The sequence below is a fragment of the Oncorhynchus keta genome, chromosome 20, assembly GCF_023373465.1.
Source record: "Oncorhynchus keta strain PuntledgeMale-10-30-2019 chromosome 20, Oket_V2, whole genome shotgun sequence".
In the NCBI taxonomy this organism is placed as follows: Eukaryota; Metazoa; Chordata; class Actinopteri; order Salmoniformes; family Salmonidae; genus Oncorhynchus; species Oncorhynchus keta.
Genome location: NC_068440.1, coordinates 7,936,843 through 7,954,812, shown reverse-complemented (window position 1 = coordinate 7,954,812; position 17,970 = coordinate 7,936,843). Strand labels below are relative to the sequence as shown.

The 17,970-nt window shown below is 42.0% G+C and overlaps 1 protein-coding gene across 1 annotated transcript; it reads left to right on the top strand.

Moving 5' to 3' along the window:
• Nucleotides 1-6,240: 6,240 nt before the first annotated feature.
• On the top strand, nt 6,241-16,359 carry LOC118399042 (voltage-dependent calcium channel gamma-6 subunit-like). Its single transcript, XM_035794804.2, has 5 exons — nt 6,241-6,391; nt 8,451-8,879; nt 9,628-9,702; nt 10,564-10,701; nt 11,473-16,359. The coding sequence occupies exons 2-5, from the start codon at nt 8,456-8,458 to the stop codon at nt 11,694-11,696; spliced, it is 861 nt and encodes a 286-aa protein (XP_035650697.1). The 5' UTR covers nt 6,241-6,391; nt 8,451-8,455; the 3' UTR covers nt 11,697-16,359.
• Nucleotides 16,360-17,970: the final 1,611 nt, after the last annotated feature.

Here is a 17,970-nt window from a genome sequence, read left to right as displayed (position 1 = left end):
ACAGCTCGTAAACAAACAAAGGAAGGACAAAAGCCCCATTGATTGAGGAGGGTAAAATTATTGCCATTGGCAACAGTCACGCAGTCCCATCCAACCTATACGACCGAGGCCTGGCTTTTCCACAACTACTGTAATCACATTTCATAACCCCGATCTGGGCTCTCCACATTTCGTAGCTCAATGGTGCTAGACATAGGCCTTTCCTTCTAGCCTGACCCTAATCATCCTTGTTCTGGCACCCCAATAATAGACCTACCAGCTTTGGGGTCTTTTTTGGGACAACACCCCTATGTTCTGACTGGAATTATAAAATGACTGTGGGTCCAAGGGACCCTAATGACGACTGACGTCTCAACTTCCCCCCCAAACACGTTAGTTTATTTAACATGGGCATTTATACCATATAGATAGGTTAGAGGATAGTTCAATTTGCCATTTTAATGGAATCAAGGACTGCATCATTTCAATTAAATTCAAAACATCTTTATTAATTAAAATGGAAAAAGTCTCATGTTAAATCTTTTTTTTAGGCCATTTTAAGTTTCAAATGGAATTGCCTGCAATGCATGCTGGTAACGGGAAAAAAGGATGTTCTGTTGCCAGATTGCTGTTAAGTAACGCTGCGGCTTTAAGATTGTGGGGAGCATGGAACATCACTTTGTCTAAACATGAGTGGCAACCTCTGACCATGTACTGTAAGTGTTATACTGCCAACTGATCATTTCTCTGGGGCCACCAGTTGAGAGGGAGCTAGGTTCTACCTCTGTCTGCCTGTATGACTCATCCTCTATCTACCGTCGCCAGCTACGGTCGCCAGCTAATCTGTCTCTTATAACCAGGAGTGGAGTGAAGAGCTGTTGTGAGAAACAGGAACATGATCTAAGGATTAAGGAGAAGGGCTGTGAATGTTCTGCCTGCCCCCGTTCTGATCTAGGTCTTTTCCCTTTGCCACACTTTCTTATGGTTTCATTTCAGTTGTTTTCATGTTACACCCAAAGACTGATTAAATTGTTCGCGAACTGTATAACACATCATTTGACATACTATTTTTTTATGATTTGGATTTGCACTATACTGTGGCTCAGTTTGCATTTTTCTGTATTTAAATCAAGTTAAAAAGTTATCACTGAAAACAAGTAGCAGAGCCTACCAGCAGGGTCAAGCAGCGGCACTATGAATACATTTGCATACATTTGGCCGCAGGGCGAATTAGGGACCTGGGTCTCAGCCGGTTGCATCATATCCTCTTTCATCAATCTGTTGAGTGACAGGTTCCCACCTGTGATGGGGCAATCCAGGGTCATCCTAATTTAGCCTCAGTGTACAACGGCTGGAGCCATTCAATCCGGCAAGGTGTCCTGTCGTGTCTTGAGGCTGTCAGGCATTCAACTGGTGTCCATTCCTGTTGCACAGTCCCAGTATGGAGGTGTTCTTGAACTGGTCAGTCCAACACCTAAAATAAAAAGCTTTATTTGGTAGCTGGGCGGCCATTTTGTGTCTCTTGCAATGGTTGGTTACTCATTGAAATGCTGCTGTTTTACGTTATACTGTCATTTCTCTTTCACACAGTCAGTCTCTTGATAATGATAATTTTGTCAGGAGATATGGGAGTGGAAATTTGTTTATAGAAAATTGAGAAGGGGAAATATTATGAGTGAGAGAGGACAGTGTGTTAAATGTAATTGTTGATAGAGAAATGGTCTGAGACTTTAGTGTGTGTGTGTGTGTGTGTGTGTGTGTGTGTGTGTGTGTGTGTGTGTGTGTGTGTGTGTGTGTGTGTGTGTGTGTGTGTGTGTGTGTGTGTGTGTGTGTGTGTGTGTGTGTGTGTGCGTTGTGCGTAGGCGTGTGTGTGTGTGTGTGTGTGTGTGTGTGTGTGTGTGTGTGTGTGTGTGTGTGTGTGTGTGTGTGTGTGTGTGTGTGTGTGTGTGTGTGGCGTACCTTCAATTTCATTTGTATGTCACCAAGCGAGTGATAGAAGGATCGAGAGAGAGACAAGGAGGTTGATGAGTAATCGTCTTTCTTCGCAGTGCACATAACTGGCAGGTGCTCCTCCTGTGGCAATCCCCTTATCTCTCTCTGCATCATCCTAGACCTATAATATAATCAGAGAGAGAAGGAAGCACAGCATTACCACTGGCTATAATGCACCTCACAGTCAGGGAGGAGTGGAGATGCACTGCCATACAGACAACACATAGAGCGCCACAATGGAATATACACTGCTAAACCCTTATACCACACCATAGACAATCATTCGAGCTATAACTATAGATATACACTGATCATACACAATGGTAAGAACACCTGCTCTTTCCATGACATAGACTGACCAGGTGAATCCAGGTGAAAACGATGATCCTTTATTGATTTCAACTGTTAAATCCACTTCAATCAGTTTAGATGAAGGGGAGGAGACAGGTTAAAGAAGGATTTTTAAGCCTTGAGACAATTGAGACATGGATTGTGTACGAGTGCCATTTAGAGGGTGAGTGAGCAAGACAAAATATTTAAGTGCCTTTGAATGGGCGTCGTAGTAGGTGCCAGATGACACCGATTTGTGTCAAGAACTGCAACGCTGCTGGGTTTTTAGGCTCAACAGTTTAGCGTGTGTATCAGGAATGGTGCACCACCCATAGGACATCCGGCCAACTTGACACAACTATATTGGAATCAAACAAGGTCCAGCATCCCTGTGGAACGCTTTCGACACCTTGTAGAATCCATTCCCCCGACAAATTGAGGCTGCTCTGAGGGCAAAAAGGGGTGCAACTCAATATTAGGAAGGTGTTCCTCATGTTTTATACAATCAGTGTAACAAACACTTGAGTCTTTCCTGGTTAGGTCCCCATGTCAGGAAGAACTCCTGCCCCAACACTATGCCATGCCAACATGCCAAATAAGGCATTAACGGAAAGGTTAACCCATTTTGAATGTTATATTGTTTTTGTGCGTCTCCGAGGGATGTTCTATCGATTCCCTGGGTCATTTCATGTTTTCAGGTGCATCTGAGTTATTGGCATTCAAGCAGGCAGAAATCCGTCCGGTATGACGTAGCACCGTGATAAAGTCGCTCTCACTACACTGTATGTTCATTTGAATATGACTTCTAGATCGCAAAAACGTCGATCCAGGTGTCAGATTTCCATACTGGTCGTTGCCTAATCTAGAATATTTTTGCGATATTCCTACCCCCAAAAATTTGTAATTTAACGGAGGGTCTAGCACATTTGACCTATTTGTCTGCCTCTATGGTCCAGGGTGCATTGCATGGTGCCGTTGCCAGAGATAATATAGAAAGGAGGTATAAATCCAAAGAATGAAGGCACATATAACGCCCTACCCGTGCAGACTGTCCACCAATCACGTTCACATGCTACGTCACGTGGTCGCTAAACTAATCGTTACGCAATCCCTTCTCATATGTCGAGAAATTTGCCTATTTTCCTGAAAGGAACGAATGTCAGGATTCCAAAGCTATACGATACTACAGATAGCAAGTTAATTATCCCACATCTCATAAAAGATTTGTAATGTTGTACTTCTTGTTGATGAAATGCGTGCTAATGTTCGGTTTTTGAGCTAGGACCCAATAGACTCCCATTCACTCCTTGAAGGCTCCTTGTCCCAGAATCGTCCAGAATGGACTGATGCTGCCCATTGACGTAGCATGGGCAACGTTTCCCATCTCCTCAAAAGTATATCTGCTGTTGCGAATGTTAGACACCACTCTGTGAGGCACATACATCTGCAGGTTGAACATGGTGAGATAGACTCCTAAATTGATAGTGCAGTTTGTTTAGGAGATTTTACAGCTAACTAACTGCGTTACATGCTGATATTGTCTTTGGTATTATTGTGTGTAGCTAGCTTTGCTAGCTAGCTAGCCAGTCGGCCCATAGAGACAGCATTGCATTGTGGATTTTGTAGTCGACTTGACCTGCAACAGATTTCCACAGGGATTTTCCATGTTGCTACCAACCTTATTATAACGCAAAAATATTGTCCTCACGTATTAATGTTAAATAACACTAAATTACAGGAATGAGTGGTTTTGGGTGGATTTCAGTACCACTCCAATGCAACACAACCCCAACTTTGTCCCTAACGAATCATCTCGCACTGGTCTAATCCTATCACACAGTCAAACTTCGCCATGCATGCCTTTTAAATCAGGGTGGCTCATTTTGTCAGCACGGCCACCCCACAAAGCTCTGACTGGTAGTGCCATCTTATGGAGATCATTCACTACTACATTATCTTAGTAACTCGCAGTCCAGGGCCCTTTTGTAGTACTTCAGAAATGCAACCTTCCTTCCTACCTGTCTTGAAGTAATCAGAGCTCTGAATCAGTTGGATTGGTGATAACATTGCTTACACCTATCAGATCACTTCTAAATCTGGGCTTACCTCAAGGACGCAAGGAAGGAAGGAGGCATTTCAAAGATATTCGAGGAAACAAGGAAGGAAGGATGCATTTCTGAAGTATTCAAACAGGGCCCCCAGTGTCTCTCATTACTTATCACAATGCTGAGCACATCTGACTGCAGCATCCTGCCAGCAGAATAATTCCCTGTGCGAATGAATGTTTCCAGTCGCATAATTACCAACCCTGTTGAAGCACTGTTTGGCCCAGAGAGGTCACACCTACCCCTGCGTTGCATTCTCATAGTCTAAGTTGTTATTATGTTGGCCCAAAAGTACATACCAGCAGTGCACTATAGACATGTATTTTTGTTACAAAAAATGATTTGTGCATTCAGTATGTATATTGTTTTTGAAATGCACGGATCCCTGTTTACATGGTCTAGAACTGACTACAATCCTCCTGTCTGTTAGTGTAGCAAGGTTTGGAGACAGTCATCCCTGGAGTCCCTGTATGACCTCACTACATAAATCTTTCCCCCTGATAGGGAGTTGTGGTGTGGTGTTGCGGTCCTTATGCCCATGTCGTGTACTGTATGTGCTTCTGGACATGGGATCTGAATGGCATGTGCTCGGCATACAGTAGTGGCACGAACAGCCATCCCAATGCACTCACTGTGTAAGGTTGTGCATTGGGCGGCAGAGGTGTAAAAGAATTACGGGTATGCTCAAATCTTTTATGGAACTTTCTGATACAGGAGAAAAGGACGTTTACATTTGACTTGAATTGGAGTTTTTATCAATCATTTATTAAGTCTCCCCGGGAAACTATTGGAATAACGTTGCCTTTCGAATGGAAGACATCAAGTACATTTCTAAAATGTCTCCATTTCATATTTTTCTTTCCTGCCAAGAGGACGCCTTTATCTGGGGCAATGTACATAACTCACACTCACTTTTGCATAGCGTCTTCATATAGCAGCTTTAAAATAGGCTTCCAGTTGACTCAAGCAATACATGTTTAAAGTCTTTGGAACTTGCTCAAGGGTATGTCACTACTAACTGTTATAGACCCTGTGAGCAAATCCTGAAAATCCAGCTGCTTAGCTGGAATCAGACAATACTGTCTCCTACACGAACCCAGATTGACCATGGATGAACTCTGGGTTTGAAAGGTGTCAGCAAAAGGCAGAGTATATGGTTTGCCCCTAGCCATTACTCGATCTCGCTCAGCCTACGTCACACCAAGGCTATATGCAAAGTTTCTGATTTGAAGTGTTGCAGCCACAATTCTTTAATCTACAAAGTACTAGCAGAAGCCCCAGGAATCTACCTTCACCCCCTTTCCTGACATAAACTCATCAGCAGGCCTGTGTCTCTAGTAAAAGAAAATGTATGTCATTAACAGGTGGTTGTCAAAAATAGAATGAAGAGACACACACACTAAATTATTTCGTGTGCGCGCTCTGTCTCTCTCTCACACACACCACAAAACACACCCAAGCACACACACACACGCACACACACACACACACACACACACACACACACACACACACACACACACACACACACACACACACACACACACACACACACACACACACACACACACACACACACACACACACACACACACACACACACACACACACACACACACACACACACACGCACACACAGACACTGATATAGTGAAATAGAGTGATATAGAGTGATACACACAGAGATATAGAGACCACACACTCTTGACCCATATTCTCGCACATACATATTACAGGGGCCAGCAAAGACAGATAGATCCAGCACAACCGTACGTGCATGTCTAAACAAACATATACACAGGCATAGGCGTGTGGCCACATAGCTACTAAACACACCCACTCACACAAGACTACTTTGGCCTCCACCCTCTTTCCACTCCCCATACCTCCTTTCCTCTCTTCCTCGGCGACCCCTCTCTCGCGCACTCCCTCTCTTCGCCTCGCCCTGTTTCATTCCCGAACTGAACCACACGCACACCGAACAGGTCAGCAATTTCTTCATATCATTGTTATGATTCGTAATGTGGCCATGACTGGGTGTATAGTAAAGCAAAATTAGTAGAGATAAATTCATTTGGGTCCGTCGTAGAGGGATATTGAATTACATAATTGAAAAATAAATGGAATTGGTTATGCTTATGCTTATGATGGCCTTTAAAGTTGCTCTGGGGTGTCGGCATTTGTTGCTGGTCGAGTTTGCGTTTTTTTTGCGTATTTAATGGGGTTATTGATCACAACGTTGTATATTTCAATAGGTATTGAAATGGAATAAGTTGATTTGAATGGAATATTGCGAGGCACTTTAAAACCACTTCAAGATTGGTGGGTCCTGGTTGAGCTAACGTAGGCTACTGAAATTAGCATGAGATTGTAAGTAACGAGAACATTTCCCAGGACATAGACATATCTGATATTGGCAGAAAGCTTAAATTATTGCTAATCTAACTGCACTCTCTAATTTACAGTAGCTATTACAGTGAGAGAATACCATGCTATTGTTTGAGAAGAGTGCACAGTTCTGAACATGAAAAGTTATTAATAAACAAATGAGGCACATTTGGGCAGTCTTGATACAAAAGTTTTAACAGATATGCAATTGGATCCGTCTGAAACCTTTCATGTACACTGCTGCCATCCAGTGACCAATATCTAAATTGCACCTTGGCTGGAATAATACATTATGGCCTCTCTCTTGCTTTTCAAAGATGGTACAACTTTTTCTTGTTTTTTTCTTGTATTATCTTTTACCAGATCTAATGTGTTTTATTCTCCTACATTCCATTCACATTTCCACAAACTTCAAAGTGTTTCCTTTCAAATGGTATCAGGAATATGCATATCCTGGCTTCAAGGCCTGAGCTACAGGCAGTTTGATTTGGGTATGTCATTTTAGGCGAAAATTGTAAAAAAAAGGGGCCAATCAAAAAGAGGTATTCAAGACTGAATCATACAGGACTGTTTTGCATCTGTAATTTTAATCTTTATTGTTCAGAACTTCCTCTTCAATCATTTTTTATATCCTGTGAGGGTAACGGTAATGAGGTGTAAACATTGCCTTATTTTGAGTTAGCGTACTAGTTGCTTAGACTTCTTTGTAAGATACAGTAGCAATGTGTTGTCCATCTTTCAGTCGACATCTAAATATAGATATAGTAATTTAAGATGTATAAAAACATGTAAAAAAAAGTGACTTTAACACAACTTTGACTTGATGATAGTAACTGATGTAATATGTGCACACAATATTTGCTTCGAAAGGTGAGAAAGGGTCAATGTAGCAACCATGCAGTTGGAAAATAGTATGTGCAGCATTAAATTGTCCATCATGTAGCCGTCAAGATGAAAATGATATTTGCCATGTTGGATTTTATCAGCCACTATAAGGGGGATACAGCAGTTTTAACATTTAGTTTATATTAACATTGTGATTGTTTAAAAAGGCAGTAGATTGTCTTCTACTGATGTTAAAACTCTCTGCTTTCGCCTTCTCCTCCATAACTCTGTTTCCCAACTTCTACCCAGAAGCTACCTCTCTTTTTGATCTTTTTTTCAAATCTATTCTAATTTATGACCCATTTTTTTCATTATGACCCGCTCATCATTGCATCCTTCTTCCAAACCACCTTTTATGATGTCTGGTGTTACGAACTTACAATTAATGATTTGTGCCGACACCCCAAAAAAACGAAACAAAATATATTTTCTGCACTGATAATCCTAGACATGATTTATCCTTTTTTATCATGGGTTTTAGCATTTGCTTCATAAACTGAGTCAGCAGTGCTGCTAATTCCCATTTGCCTTTTTTTCCTGTCCTTTTTCCCTCCTGTCCTCCCACATCTTCCTGTTTCCCTCCTGTCCTCCCACATCTTCCTGTTTCCCTCCCTCCATCCCGCTTGCCAAAACAACCCCTGTCTATCATAATTTCTATTGCTCCACTGCCACTTCACCATAGAAACCCATTTCCTGTCTCCCGCACTCTCTACCTGTCTTTAGCCATTATTCATATTCATTTTTTCTCTCCAATCGTGAACATCTGCAAAGCTGTTATGTGGTCCACCTTCTTTCTGCACGAAGAGGATGGCAGGCCGGTTCCACCGGGGGTGGGCGTAGGACCAGGAGCAGGTCTACTGGGACTGACCGGTGTCATGGGTGGCAGAGGGGCTGGGGCTGGTGCTATGGGAGTTAAGCGCCGGGCAAACGTGTTGACATCGAGACACCCAGGGGACATGAGCGAGGTCCAGAAGGGCAAGATCAAGCTGGCGTTCTTCGTGGCCATCGTGGGCGTGGTATTGACAGTCTTGGGCTTGGGCACAGAGTATTGGGTGGAGCTGTCCCCGCCCAAGAACTTCTACAACAACCAGACGTGTCTGTCGGCTCACTACGGGCTGTGGAAAGGATGCTCCCGGACTCTGTGGGTGGCGGACATAGACCCTGAGCGAGAGAGCTGTGGGCCGGCTGAACTGCCAGGAGGTGACTGCTCTGGGGCTGCATGAATAGGCCTACATGATTTTGTGTAAACCAAACAGCATTAACTCAAACTCATTCATTCCAAACTATACAAACCCAACTATCAGAAATCACAGACCGGCAAATTTTGAATACCGGCAAATTGTGTAAACCAGACAGAGTTCACTCAAACTCGTACATTCAAAACTATACAAAACGCTCTCTTGAGAAATCCTATGGACCCTTCTATGACAGATTTGAAAGGGGAAGTTCAGGCAAATCTCACGATTTCAAGGCCAGAAGTGACAATTATGATTTCATTACATAGCTATAGCCCCCACCGTTAGATATGGCTAGATATCAGGTATTAGCATTGTGTCCACAATCCAATCACTGGATGCAGGTGGAGACTGGGTCACAGATGGACTGCAATATACATTTACATTCTGTAGGGATAGATGCTTACCTTGAACAAACACACATATTACTCTCAAATACTGTACTAAAATAGAATAATAGTGAAGGCAGAGCTGTAGTATATTTGTATGGTAGTCTATATGTAGGATCAACTGCATGTATTGGATTACGAGATGTCATGACACTAATTGTATAGAAGAGATAACAGCCTTGGTATTGTCATCAATGTGCGCGAATGTACGACAACTAGTGTGCGGCAAGCCGTACGAATCGCAATAAGATTATGGTGACGGGCAAGTGGATAAGGTCTCCATCCGTTTCAAATAAGTTCCTCGTCTCTCCTCATCTCCTTCAGAATCTCACTGCAACTACTTCAAGTTCTACACCACTGGAGAGAATGCCGTCATCTTCCAGAAGACAACAGAAAAGAGTGAGTCAGCTTGTCCCCTGCCCTCTTTCAACCTATGACCCACCTTTGCCCGCCCACTCTCTTTCTTTCTTCCTAGAGTCTGTCGTCTATGTTTCACTGGGTCAGCCATTGACTGCAGTGTGTCTGTAATGCATTCCACCCACTCCTCTTCCGTTACAGCACTGAAGCCAGCAAGACAGCGTTTCTTCGTGAGTCTATGGGGACCAATTGTGAAATCTTTTTTTTTTTCTCGAGCTCTAAACCAGAAGTGTCGTGCACCATATTGTTTTAAGAGGGCCACTGATGGCCAAATTCAATATCTTTGGATTTATTATGCGCAAAAGAACAATATCTTCTGTGTTTTGTATTCATTTCAATGGGAATGATGCCCTATATTTATTTTGATTTAACTAGGCAAATCAGTTAAGAACAAATTCTTATTTTCAATGACGGCCAAGGAACAGTGGGTTAGCTGCCTGTCCAGGGGTAGAACGACAGATTTGTACCTTGTCAGCTTAGGGGTTTGAGCTTGCAACCTTCCGGTTACTAGTCCAACGCTCTAACCACTAGGCTACCCTGCCGCCCACATATGTCAGGAGTGTGACATTTTACGCTTCCCATTATCCTCTAGGCTAGTCAGAGGTCCAATATCTGTTAGAATTATAAGTGGATGCCATGACCTTGACCTTTTTGTCAATTGCCATTTTTGAACACTGTTTCACACATGTGGTTGTTTTACTCACCTTAGTTGAATGCCCTCATTGCAAGGCGCTCTGGATAAGAGTCTGCTAAATGACTAAAATGTCATTGTACCTGGTGCCAATGTACTATGAATAATGGAATGTACCTGTATCAAGACAATAACCGTTTCTCTCTTCCCAGGTCTGAATGTGGCGGCAGCCATGATGGCCCTCTTCGGTCTGTTCCTGATGGTCATGGGGGCCATATGCATCACCACAGCCCTCAGCAAAGGAGAATCGTTCTTCCTCAAGCCTGCTTCGGTGTGCTTCGTTCTGTCAGGTGAGCGAGTAGACATGTGACAGCCAAGGTATTATACACTGTGTTGACATAACATTAGGAATACCTGCTCTTTCCATGTCATAGACTGACCAGGCGAATCCAGGTGAAAAGCGATGATCCCTTATTGATCCCTTGTGGGAAGCATTAGAGTCAACATGGGCAAGCATCCCGACGAGTGCTGAGGGCAAAAGGGGTGGGGGAGTAGGGGTTCAACTGTTAAAAATGTTTTGTACACTCAGTGTATAACTACAATGGTTAAATGTCACATATCTAATGAGACCATGGGAAGATCTCATGCTCAATTGCATACTCCTCGTGTCCTCTCTCTTCGTCTCCTTCTCAAAATCCATTGGAGGAGAAGGTCAGAGGGGAAGGACCTCTGGCTTTGTCATCCAATCTGTTTTGAGAAGGAGATAGGAGATAGGATGCGAGGAGAACACCATTCAGACCTTACCCATGTTGCAGAGAGTTAGGACTTAACCTGTGCAGGCAGCAGAAACTAAACAAAGCTACTGGTACTCAACACTATTATTATGTTTTAAACGAAAAACATAGAGCCATTGTTCAAGAGTATCAAGGGAGCTAACTAATTAGATACAAAGGTCATTAGTCATGGCACCTGTATAGTCCTGATATACTCTGAGGCTCTGAGAAGTGGATGATGAAAAGGTCATATACTGTATACCACCTCCACCATCCCATCCACCATCACACCAAGCCCCTAATATCTCTCTCTCTTTTGTTCTTCATCCCTCTCTTTCTCTCTCTTAGGCCTCCTGATGCTCCTGTCTCTTACTGTTTTCAACCAATCGGTCCTCTCCTTCCTAGCCAGTGACCACTCGGTGCCTTTGCATCACGAGCTGTCTTGGTCAGTGTCCTGTATTGGGTGTGCAGGGGTCATGCTTATTTTGAGTGGAATCCTCTTTCTCTTGCTTGCACTGCCATTCAGCCCCTGGCAAAGGTGTTTTCCCCCAAAAAATGAAAGTGACAGCTAGTGAAGAGAAGGAAGTATTGCACTTTATCTGTATGTCTTATAACTGTTGTTGAGAAATGGTGTCTCTTGCAGTTTTACATTTTACGAAGATGTTCCTCGTCATAAATGTTTTTTTCTCTCATTATTTTGCATAAATCAGTAGAGCTCATTAACGGGACATTATACTGCTCTTGACCTATGAAAGCTGAGTAATTAAAAACTTACGATAACCAGGTTTCCATTCAAATTTTTATGAGTAAAATGCATGTTGAATAACTAAATGTCATGACAGGCGTGAAACATGTTTTTGGGGGGGTAAACTTTCCAAATGTCAACAAAACAAAATATGGTGGGATCTTTCTTTTGTAGGATTATGCGAGAAATGTCGGTGGAGACGATTTTAACAATCATATCGAGTAAACACGCAATAACACGTAGTGTGGTCCTCCCACTACGACTCGTCGGAAAACATGCAGTCTATTTGGGTACAGATGAAATCATTTATGACAAACTTCACAGGCTGGTGAAAGTGCAAGGTGATGAGCTTGATGCTCCTTTCCAATAAATATTGAGGGTCTTATTCTTATTCTGGTGAACTGATAATCGATGCTTGGCTGCCGTTTGACAAATAAAAAATAATGTTGCTCTATTGTCCATAATAATGGTAGGCTACAGGTGCGCTCTAGCCAACAGCGAAATGCGCGTGCGTGGCTTCAAGCTCAAGTGACAATACCAGAGTAGGCGAACACGCTATATACGCAACCTTTTTGTTGTTGTTGTGAGAAAACCATCAGTAGAGTATAAAATGCGATGGAAACCCATTTAATTTGTGTTTTTTATTCGGTACAAGGGAATGTAACAGCAACATGTATTTTATGTGCACTACTTTATCACGCACAGCCTTTTATCTTCAATAAGTACATTTGATGGAAACATGTCTGGTGGGAAAATGCACATATTTGTTTTTATGAATATTTTAGAATACTCACCTGAACATCTGTCACCAATTGGAAGGAAGCCCAGCTACTGACACATATCTTGGGAGAATCGAAGGTGTTAGTTGACAGCAAAAATATCATGTTCAAACATCTCCCCAAGTGTGAAATTCAAGTTATTCAAAATAATATTCAATTAATGTAACAAGAACAACTGTTTACAGTTGTTTTTAAAAAATGTGTAAACATTACTTCTTATAAGTATTTTTGACAAAACTTTGATGATATTGTGATCGACAGTCTTATCAGAGAGTATACTTTTAAAGATAGTAATTGGAATTCAGATGTATACACAGAAAGTATAGTACAAAAATTCTAGAGTTTCTATTAAGTAAATACATACACAATCCCATGATATTGTAACGTTTTTCAACTGCCTTTAATATACAGATACAGTGCATTCGGGAAGTATTCAGACCCCATGACTTTTTACACATTTTGTTACATTAAAGCCTTATTCTAAAATGTATCACATTCTTGTTTCCCCCCCCATCAATCTATAAACATTACCCCACAATGACAAAGCAACAACAGTTTTTTAGTTTTTTTTTTCTACATTTATTAAAACAAAAAAAACCTGAAATATCACATTTACTAAGTATTCAGACTCTTTATTCAGTATTTTGTTGAAGCACCTTTGCAGCGATTACAGCCTTGAGTCTTTTTGGGTATGACGCTACAAGCTTGGCACACCTGTATTTAGGGTGTTTCTCCCATTCTTCTCTGCAGATCCTCTCAAGCTCTGTCAGGTAGGATGGGGAGCGTCACTGCACAGCTATTTTCTCAAGAGATGTTCGATCAGGTTCAAGTCTGGGCTCTGGCTGGGCCACTCAAGGACATTCAGAGACTTGTCCCGAAGCCACTCCTGCATTGTCTTGCCTGTGTGCTTAGGGTCATTGTCATGTTGGAAGGTGAACCTTCGCCCCAGTCAGAGATTCGGAGCGCACTGGAGCAGGTTTTCATCAAGGATCTCTCTGTACTTTGCTCCGTTCGTCTTTCCCTTGATCCTGACTAGTCTCCCAGTCCCTGCAACTGAAAAACATTCCCACAGCATGATGCTGCCAACACCATGCTTCACCGTAGGGATGGTGCCAGGTTTCCTCCAGACGTGAAGCTTGGCATTGAAGCCAAAGAGTTCAAACCTGGTTTCATCATACCAGAGAATCTTGTTGCTCATGGTGTGAGAGTCCTTTAGGTACCTTTTTTTGGTACCCTTCCCCAGATCTGTGCCTCAACACAATGCTGTCTCGGAGCTCTACGGACAATTCCTTTGACCTCATGACTTGGTTTTTGCTCTGACATGCACTGTCAACTCTGGGACCTTATATAGACAGGTCTCTGCCTTTCCAAATCATGTCTAATCAAATTAATTTAAGACAGGTGTACTCCAATCAAGTTGTAGAGACATCTCAAGGATGATCAATGGAAACAAGATGCTCCTTAGTTCAATTTCGTGTATCATAGTAAAGGGTCTGAATACTTACGTAAATAATATATTTTTTATTTTAATACATTTCCTAAAATGTATAAAAACCTGTTTCCGCCTTGTCGTTATGAGGTATTGTGTGTAGATTGATGAGTACATGTTTTTATTTAATACATTTTAGAATAAGGATGTAACGTAACAAAATGTGGAAAAAGACAAGGGGTCTGAATACTTTCCGAATGCACCGTATATATAAATATATCAAAGAGACATTACCCTCTAAAATCGAAACATTTTCAGACCTCAAAGGTAATGTCACGATTAGTCTACGTCCCAGGCCATCATGTCTTGTAGATTCAGTTATAATCCGCAATTTAAAAGTAATGTAAAAGACCATGTAAATTCCAGAGCTGTGGTGCTTATCTTTTTCATTCATTTGTGTAGCTTGATCTACATAACCAATGGCATGGGATGTGTCGACTCACACTGACATTAGACTACTTTTGAGGTCTTAAAAACCTCTGACAAATGTTGATTTTGAAGTCCAATGTCCCTTTAAATGTTAGACGCGCCATCTGCTCCAGGTACGTGGGAGACCATATTATAGAAATGGCCATAAATTACTAAAGCAGCACTGTCTTAAAACATCTCTGGCTGAAAGAACAGGCAATTTCATCGTCAACCATATTGAAGAGGTAAAGTGGCACAATTTACTGCGGCATTTAGGCTACTAACCAGGTACAGTGCCTTCTGAAAGTATTCACACCCCTTTACTTTTCCAGATCTTGTTGTGTTACAGTCTGAGTTTACAATGAATTAGATTGCAAAAAAAATGTTTGTCACTGGCCTAAGCAGAACAGCCCATAATGTCAAAGTGGAATTATGTTTTTCGAAATGTTTACAGATGAATTTAAAAAACGAAAAGCTGAAATGTCTTCAGTCAATGAACTCTTTGTTATGGCAAGCCTAAATGAGTTCAGGAGTAAACATGGCCTTAACAAGTCACATAATAAGTTGCATGGATTCACTCTGTTTGCAATAATAGTTTTGAACATGATTTTGGAATGACTGCCTCATCTCTGCACCCCACACATACAGTTATATGTATGGTCCTTCAGTTAAGCAGTGAATATCAAACACAGATTCAATCACAAAGACCAGCGATGTCTCGCAAAGTAGGCCACCTATTGGTAGATGGATAAAAAAATGTTATAGAAAAGCAGACATTGAATCGTGACGTTATTAATTACATTTTGGATGGCGTATCAATACACCCAGGCACCATAAAGACACAGGCGTCCTTCCCTACTCAGTTGCCGGAGAGAAAGGAAACCATTCAGGGATTTCACCATGAGGCCAATGGTGACTTAAAAACAGTTACGGAGTTTAATGTCTGTGATAGAAGAAAACTGAGGATGGATCAACAACATTGCAGTTAATCCACAATACGAACCGAATTATCGGAGTGAAAAGAAGGAAGCCTATACAGAAAAAAGGCACTAAAGTAAAACTTTTTTATTTATTTTTGTCCTGAATACAAACTATCATGTTTGGGGCAAATCAAATACAACCTGTTATTGAGTACCACTCTCCATGTTTTCAAGCCTAGTGGTGGCTGCAACATCTTATGGGTATGCTTGTCATCGTTAAGGGCTGAGTCATTTTTCAGGATAAAGCAAACCTGAATGGAGCTAAGCACAGGCAAAATCCAAGAGGAAAGCCTGGTTCAGTCTGCTTTCCACCAGACACTGGGATATGAATACACCTTTCAAAGTACTGACTCGGGGGTGTGAATACTTATGTAAATGAGATATTTCTGTTTTTCATTTTCAATACATTTGAAAAAACGTTTCTAAAGACATGTTTTCACTTTGTCATTTGTCATCTCTTATTATGTGTCGATGGGTGAGAGAGAAAAAAATCGATTTAATCCATTTTGAATTCAGGCTGTAACACAACTAGATGTGAATTATGTCAAGAGATATGAAAACGTTCTGAGGTCAACATGTGTAAGGTTGCATTGTGAGAAAAAAAATAACTATTCAGAATCATACGAGCCTTCAGTGTTGTAAATCATTATCCCAAGGACATTTCATGTGTTCTGCGTAACCGTTCATAAATACCGTAAGACGTTTTATCTGTTTGATCTTTTTGTAGTGAGAGTTCAACGGGTATTGGAAGGCGAATTGTTTCTGTGGTTTTTAATGAGAAACAATTGCGCATGTAAGACTGGATGCAACTATTAAATGTGAAGATGAGACATATCCCTCTCTTGTGCCTTTTTTCTGTCCCCATCGTTCAGCTCTCCGTCATCTTAAACACACATCTCAGTCACCATCTTGACCTCTTTCCAGCTCTGTCTCCACTGTCTGCCACATGTTATCACCTTCCGCCACAAAATGTAGAGCTTGGCGACTACTGCTGAAGTGGATAAGAAACACAAAACCCCCCAAATCTCCCCACCACCAACTCAGCCCGCCCTTCCCACAAGTTTTTAAAAAAAGTCATTCCGGGCTGGTCCTCGTGTAAGCCTATCATGTGTCTCTATAAATGCCACACACACTGTTACTCATGTCTCACCCTGCCTCTAGTGGCTGCTCCTGTGGGACGGGGTCCAGACGATTAGTGGTGGGGTCTGCGCTGTGTTAACCTCCACCCCCGTTCTCCACTCTCCTGACCTGGCATGTAGACGTGAAACACGAACCAACCGTCTCTAGACACCTGACTCTTGGCCAAAGCTGTATATATAACACGTTAATCATTTTTGGTGTGGGTAAGTGACGTGAATGTGTCTAATAGTTTACAATGCCTGTGTGTGTGTGTGTGTGTGTGTGTGTGTGTGTGTGTGTGTGTGTGTGTGTGTGTGTGTGTGTGTGTGTGTGTGTGTGTGTGTGTGTGTGTGTGTGTCGGAGTGATGGTGATCATGGGTGCTATGACCTTTGTGTGTGTGTGTGTGTGTGTGTGTGTGTGTGTGTGTGTGTGTGTGTGTGTGTGTGTGTGTGTGTGTGTGTGTGTGTGTGTGTGTGTGTGTGTGTGTGTGTCGGAGTGATGGTGATCATGGGTGCTATGACCTTTGTGTGTGTGTGTGTGTGTGTGTGTGTGTGTGTGTGTGTGTGTGTGTGTGTGTGTGTGTGTGTGTGTGTGTGTGTGTGTGTGTGTGTGTGTGTGTGTGTGTGTGTGTGTGTGTGATGGTGATCATGGGTGTTATGACCTTTTGTGTGTGTGTGTGTCAGCAAGAATCAAGATGTATTAAGAAGAACTGGCCTCTCTTGACATTCCTGTCGGGGTGATTTCTAGGGACCAGGGGCACATTACAAATGTTCACACTATCGTGCCAACCTGACCCAGGTTGCCCTGAGGTATTTTCTCTTCACATTTACATTTATAGCACTGTTCCAGGAATTATGGTTCAGTACGGGAAAAAGTTTTGAAACAGGGAGACATTACCTGACTTTTTCCAATAAGAAACACTAAAATGTTTTCAAATGTTTTGCTACAGTGTACCCTACTGAACACAACCCAGGGCTCTCCAGAGAGAAAGGACTAATTAAACTCCCCAACTAAATCACACATGAACTGTGCACCCCATGCTGTTGAACAAATAGTGCATCCCTCTCCCTCCCTAGCTCCCATCATCCTCTAAAGTCATTGCTTTAATGAGATTAAAACAGTCACTTTCATTTCCATCCCAAGAGTGAAGAGATTCAGTGTTATTCAATTATTATTCAATTAATCAACTGTACTTGTAGTCATGTGTTAAGGAATTCTGCTGCTTTTCTGGGCCTGTGTCTTTCTAAGCCTCAGCGTTCATTTCTGTGACCTTTGACCCCAATATCAACTGGACAATCAAGGTCACCTGTTAAGGTATAGAACAA

Excerpts from the sequence above, each read along its gene's own strand:
- LOC118399042 (XM_035794804.2), top strand. The coding sequence starts at position 8,456 with ATGTGGTCCACCTTCTTTCTGCACGAAGAGGATGGCAGGCCGGTTCCA. Across the intron at positions 8,880-9,627 it reads GCCGGCTGAACTGCCAGGAG|AATCTCACTGCAACTACTTC; the intron begins GTGACTGCTCTG and ends CATCTCCTTCAG. Across the intron at positions 10,702-11,472 it reads GGTGTGCTTCGTTCTGTCAG|GCCTCCTGATGCTCCTGTCT; the intron begins GTGAGCGAGTAG and ends TCTCTCTCTTAG.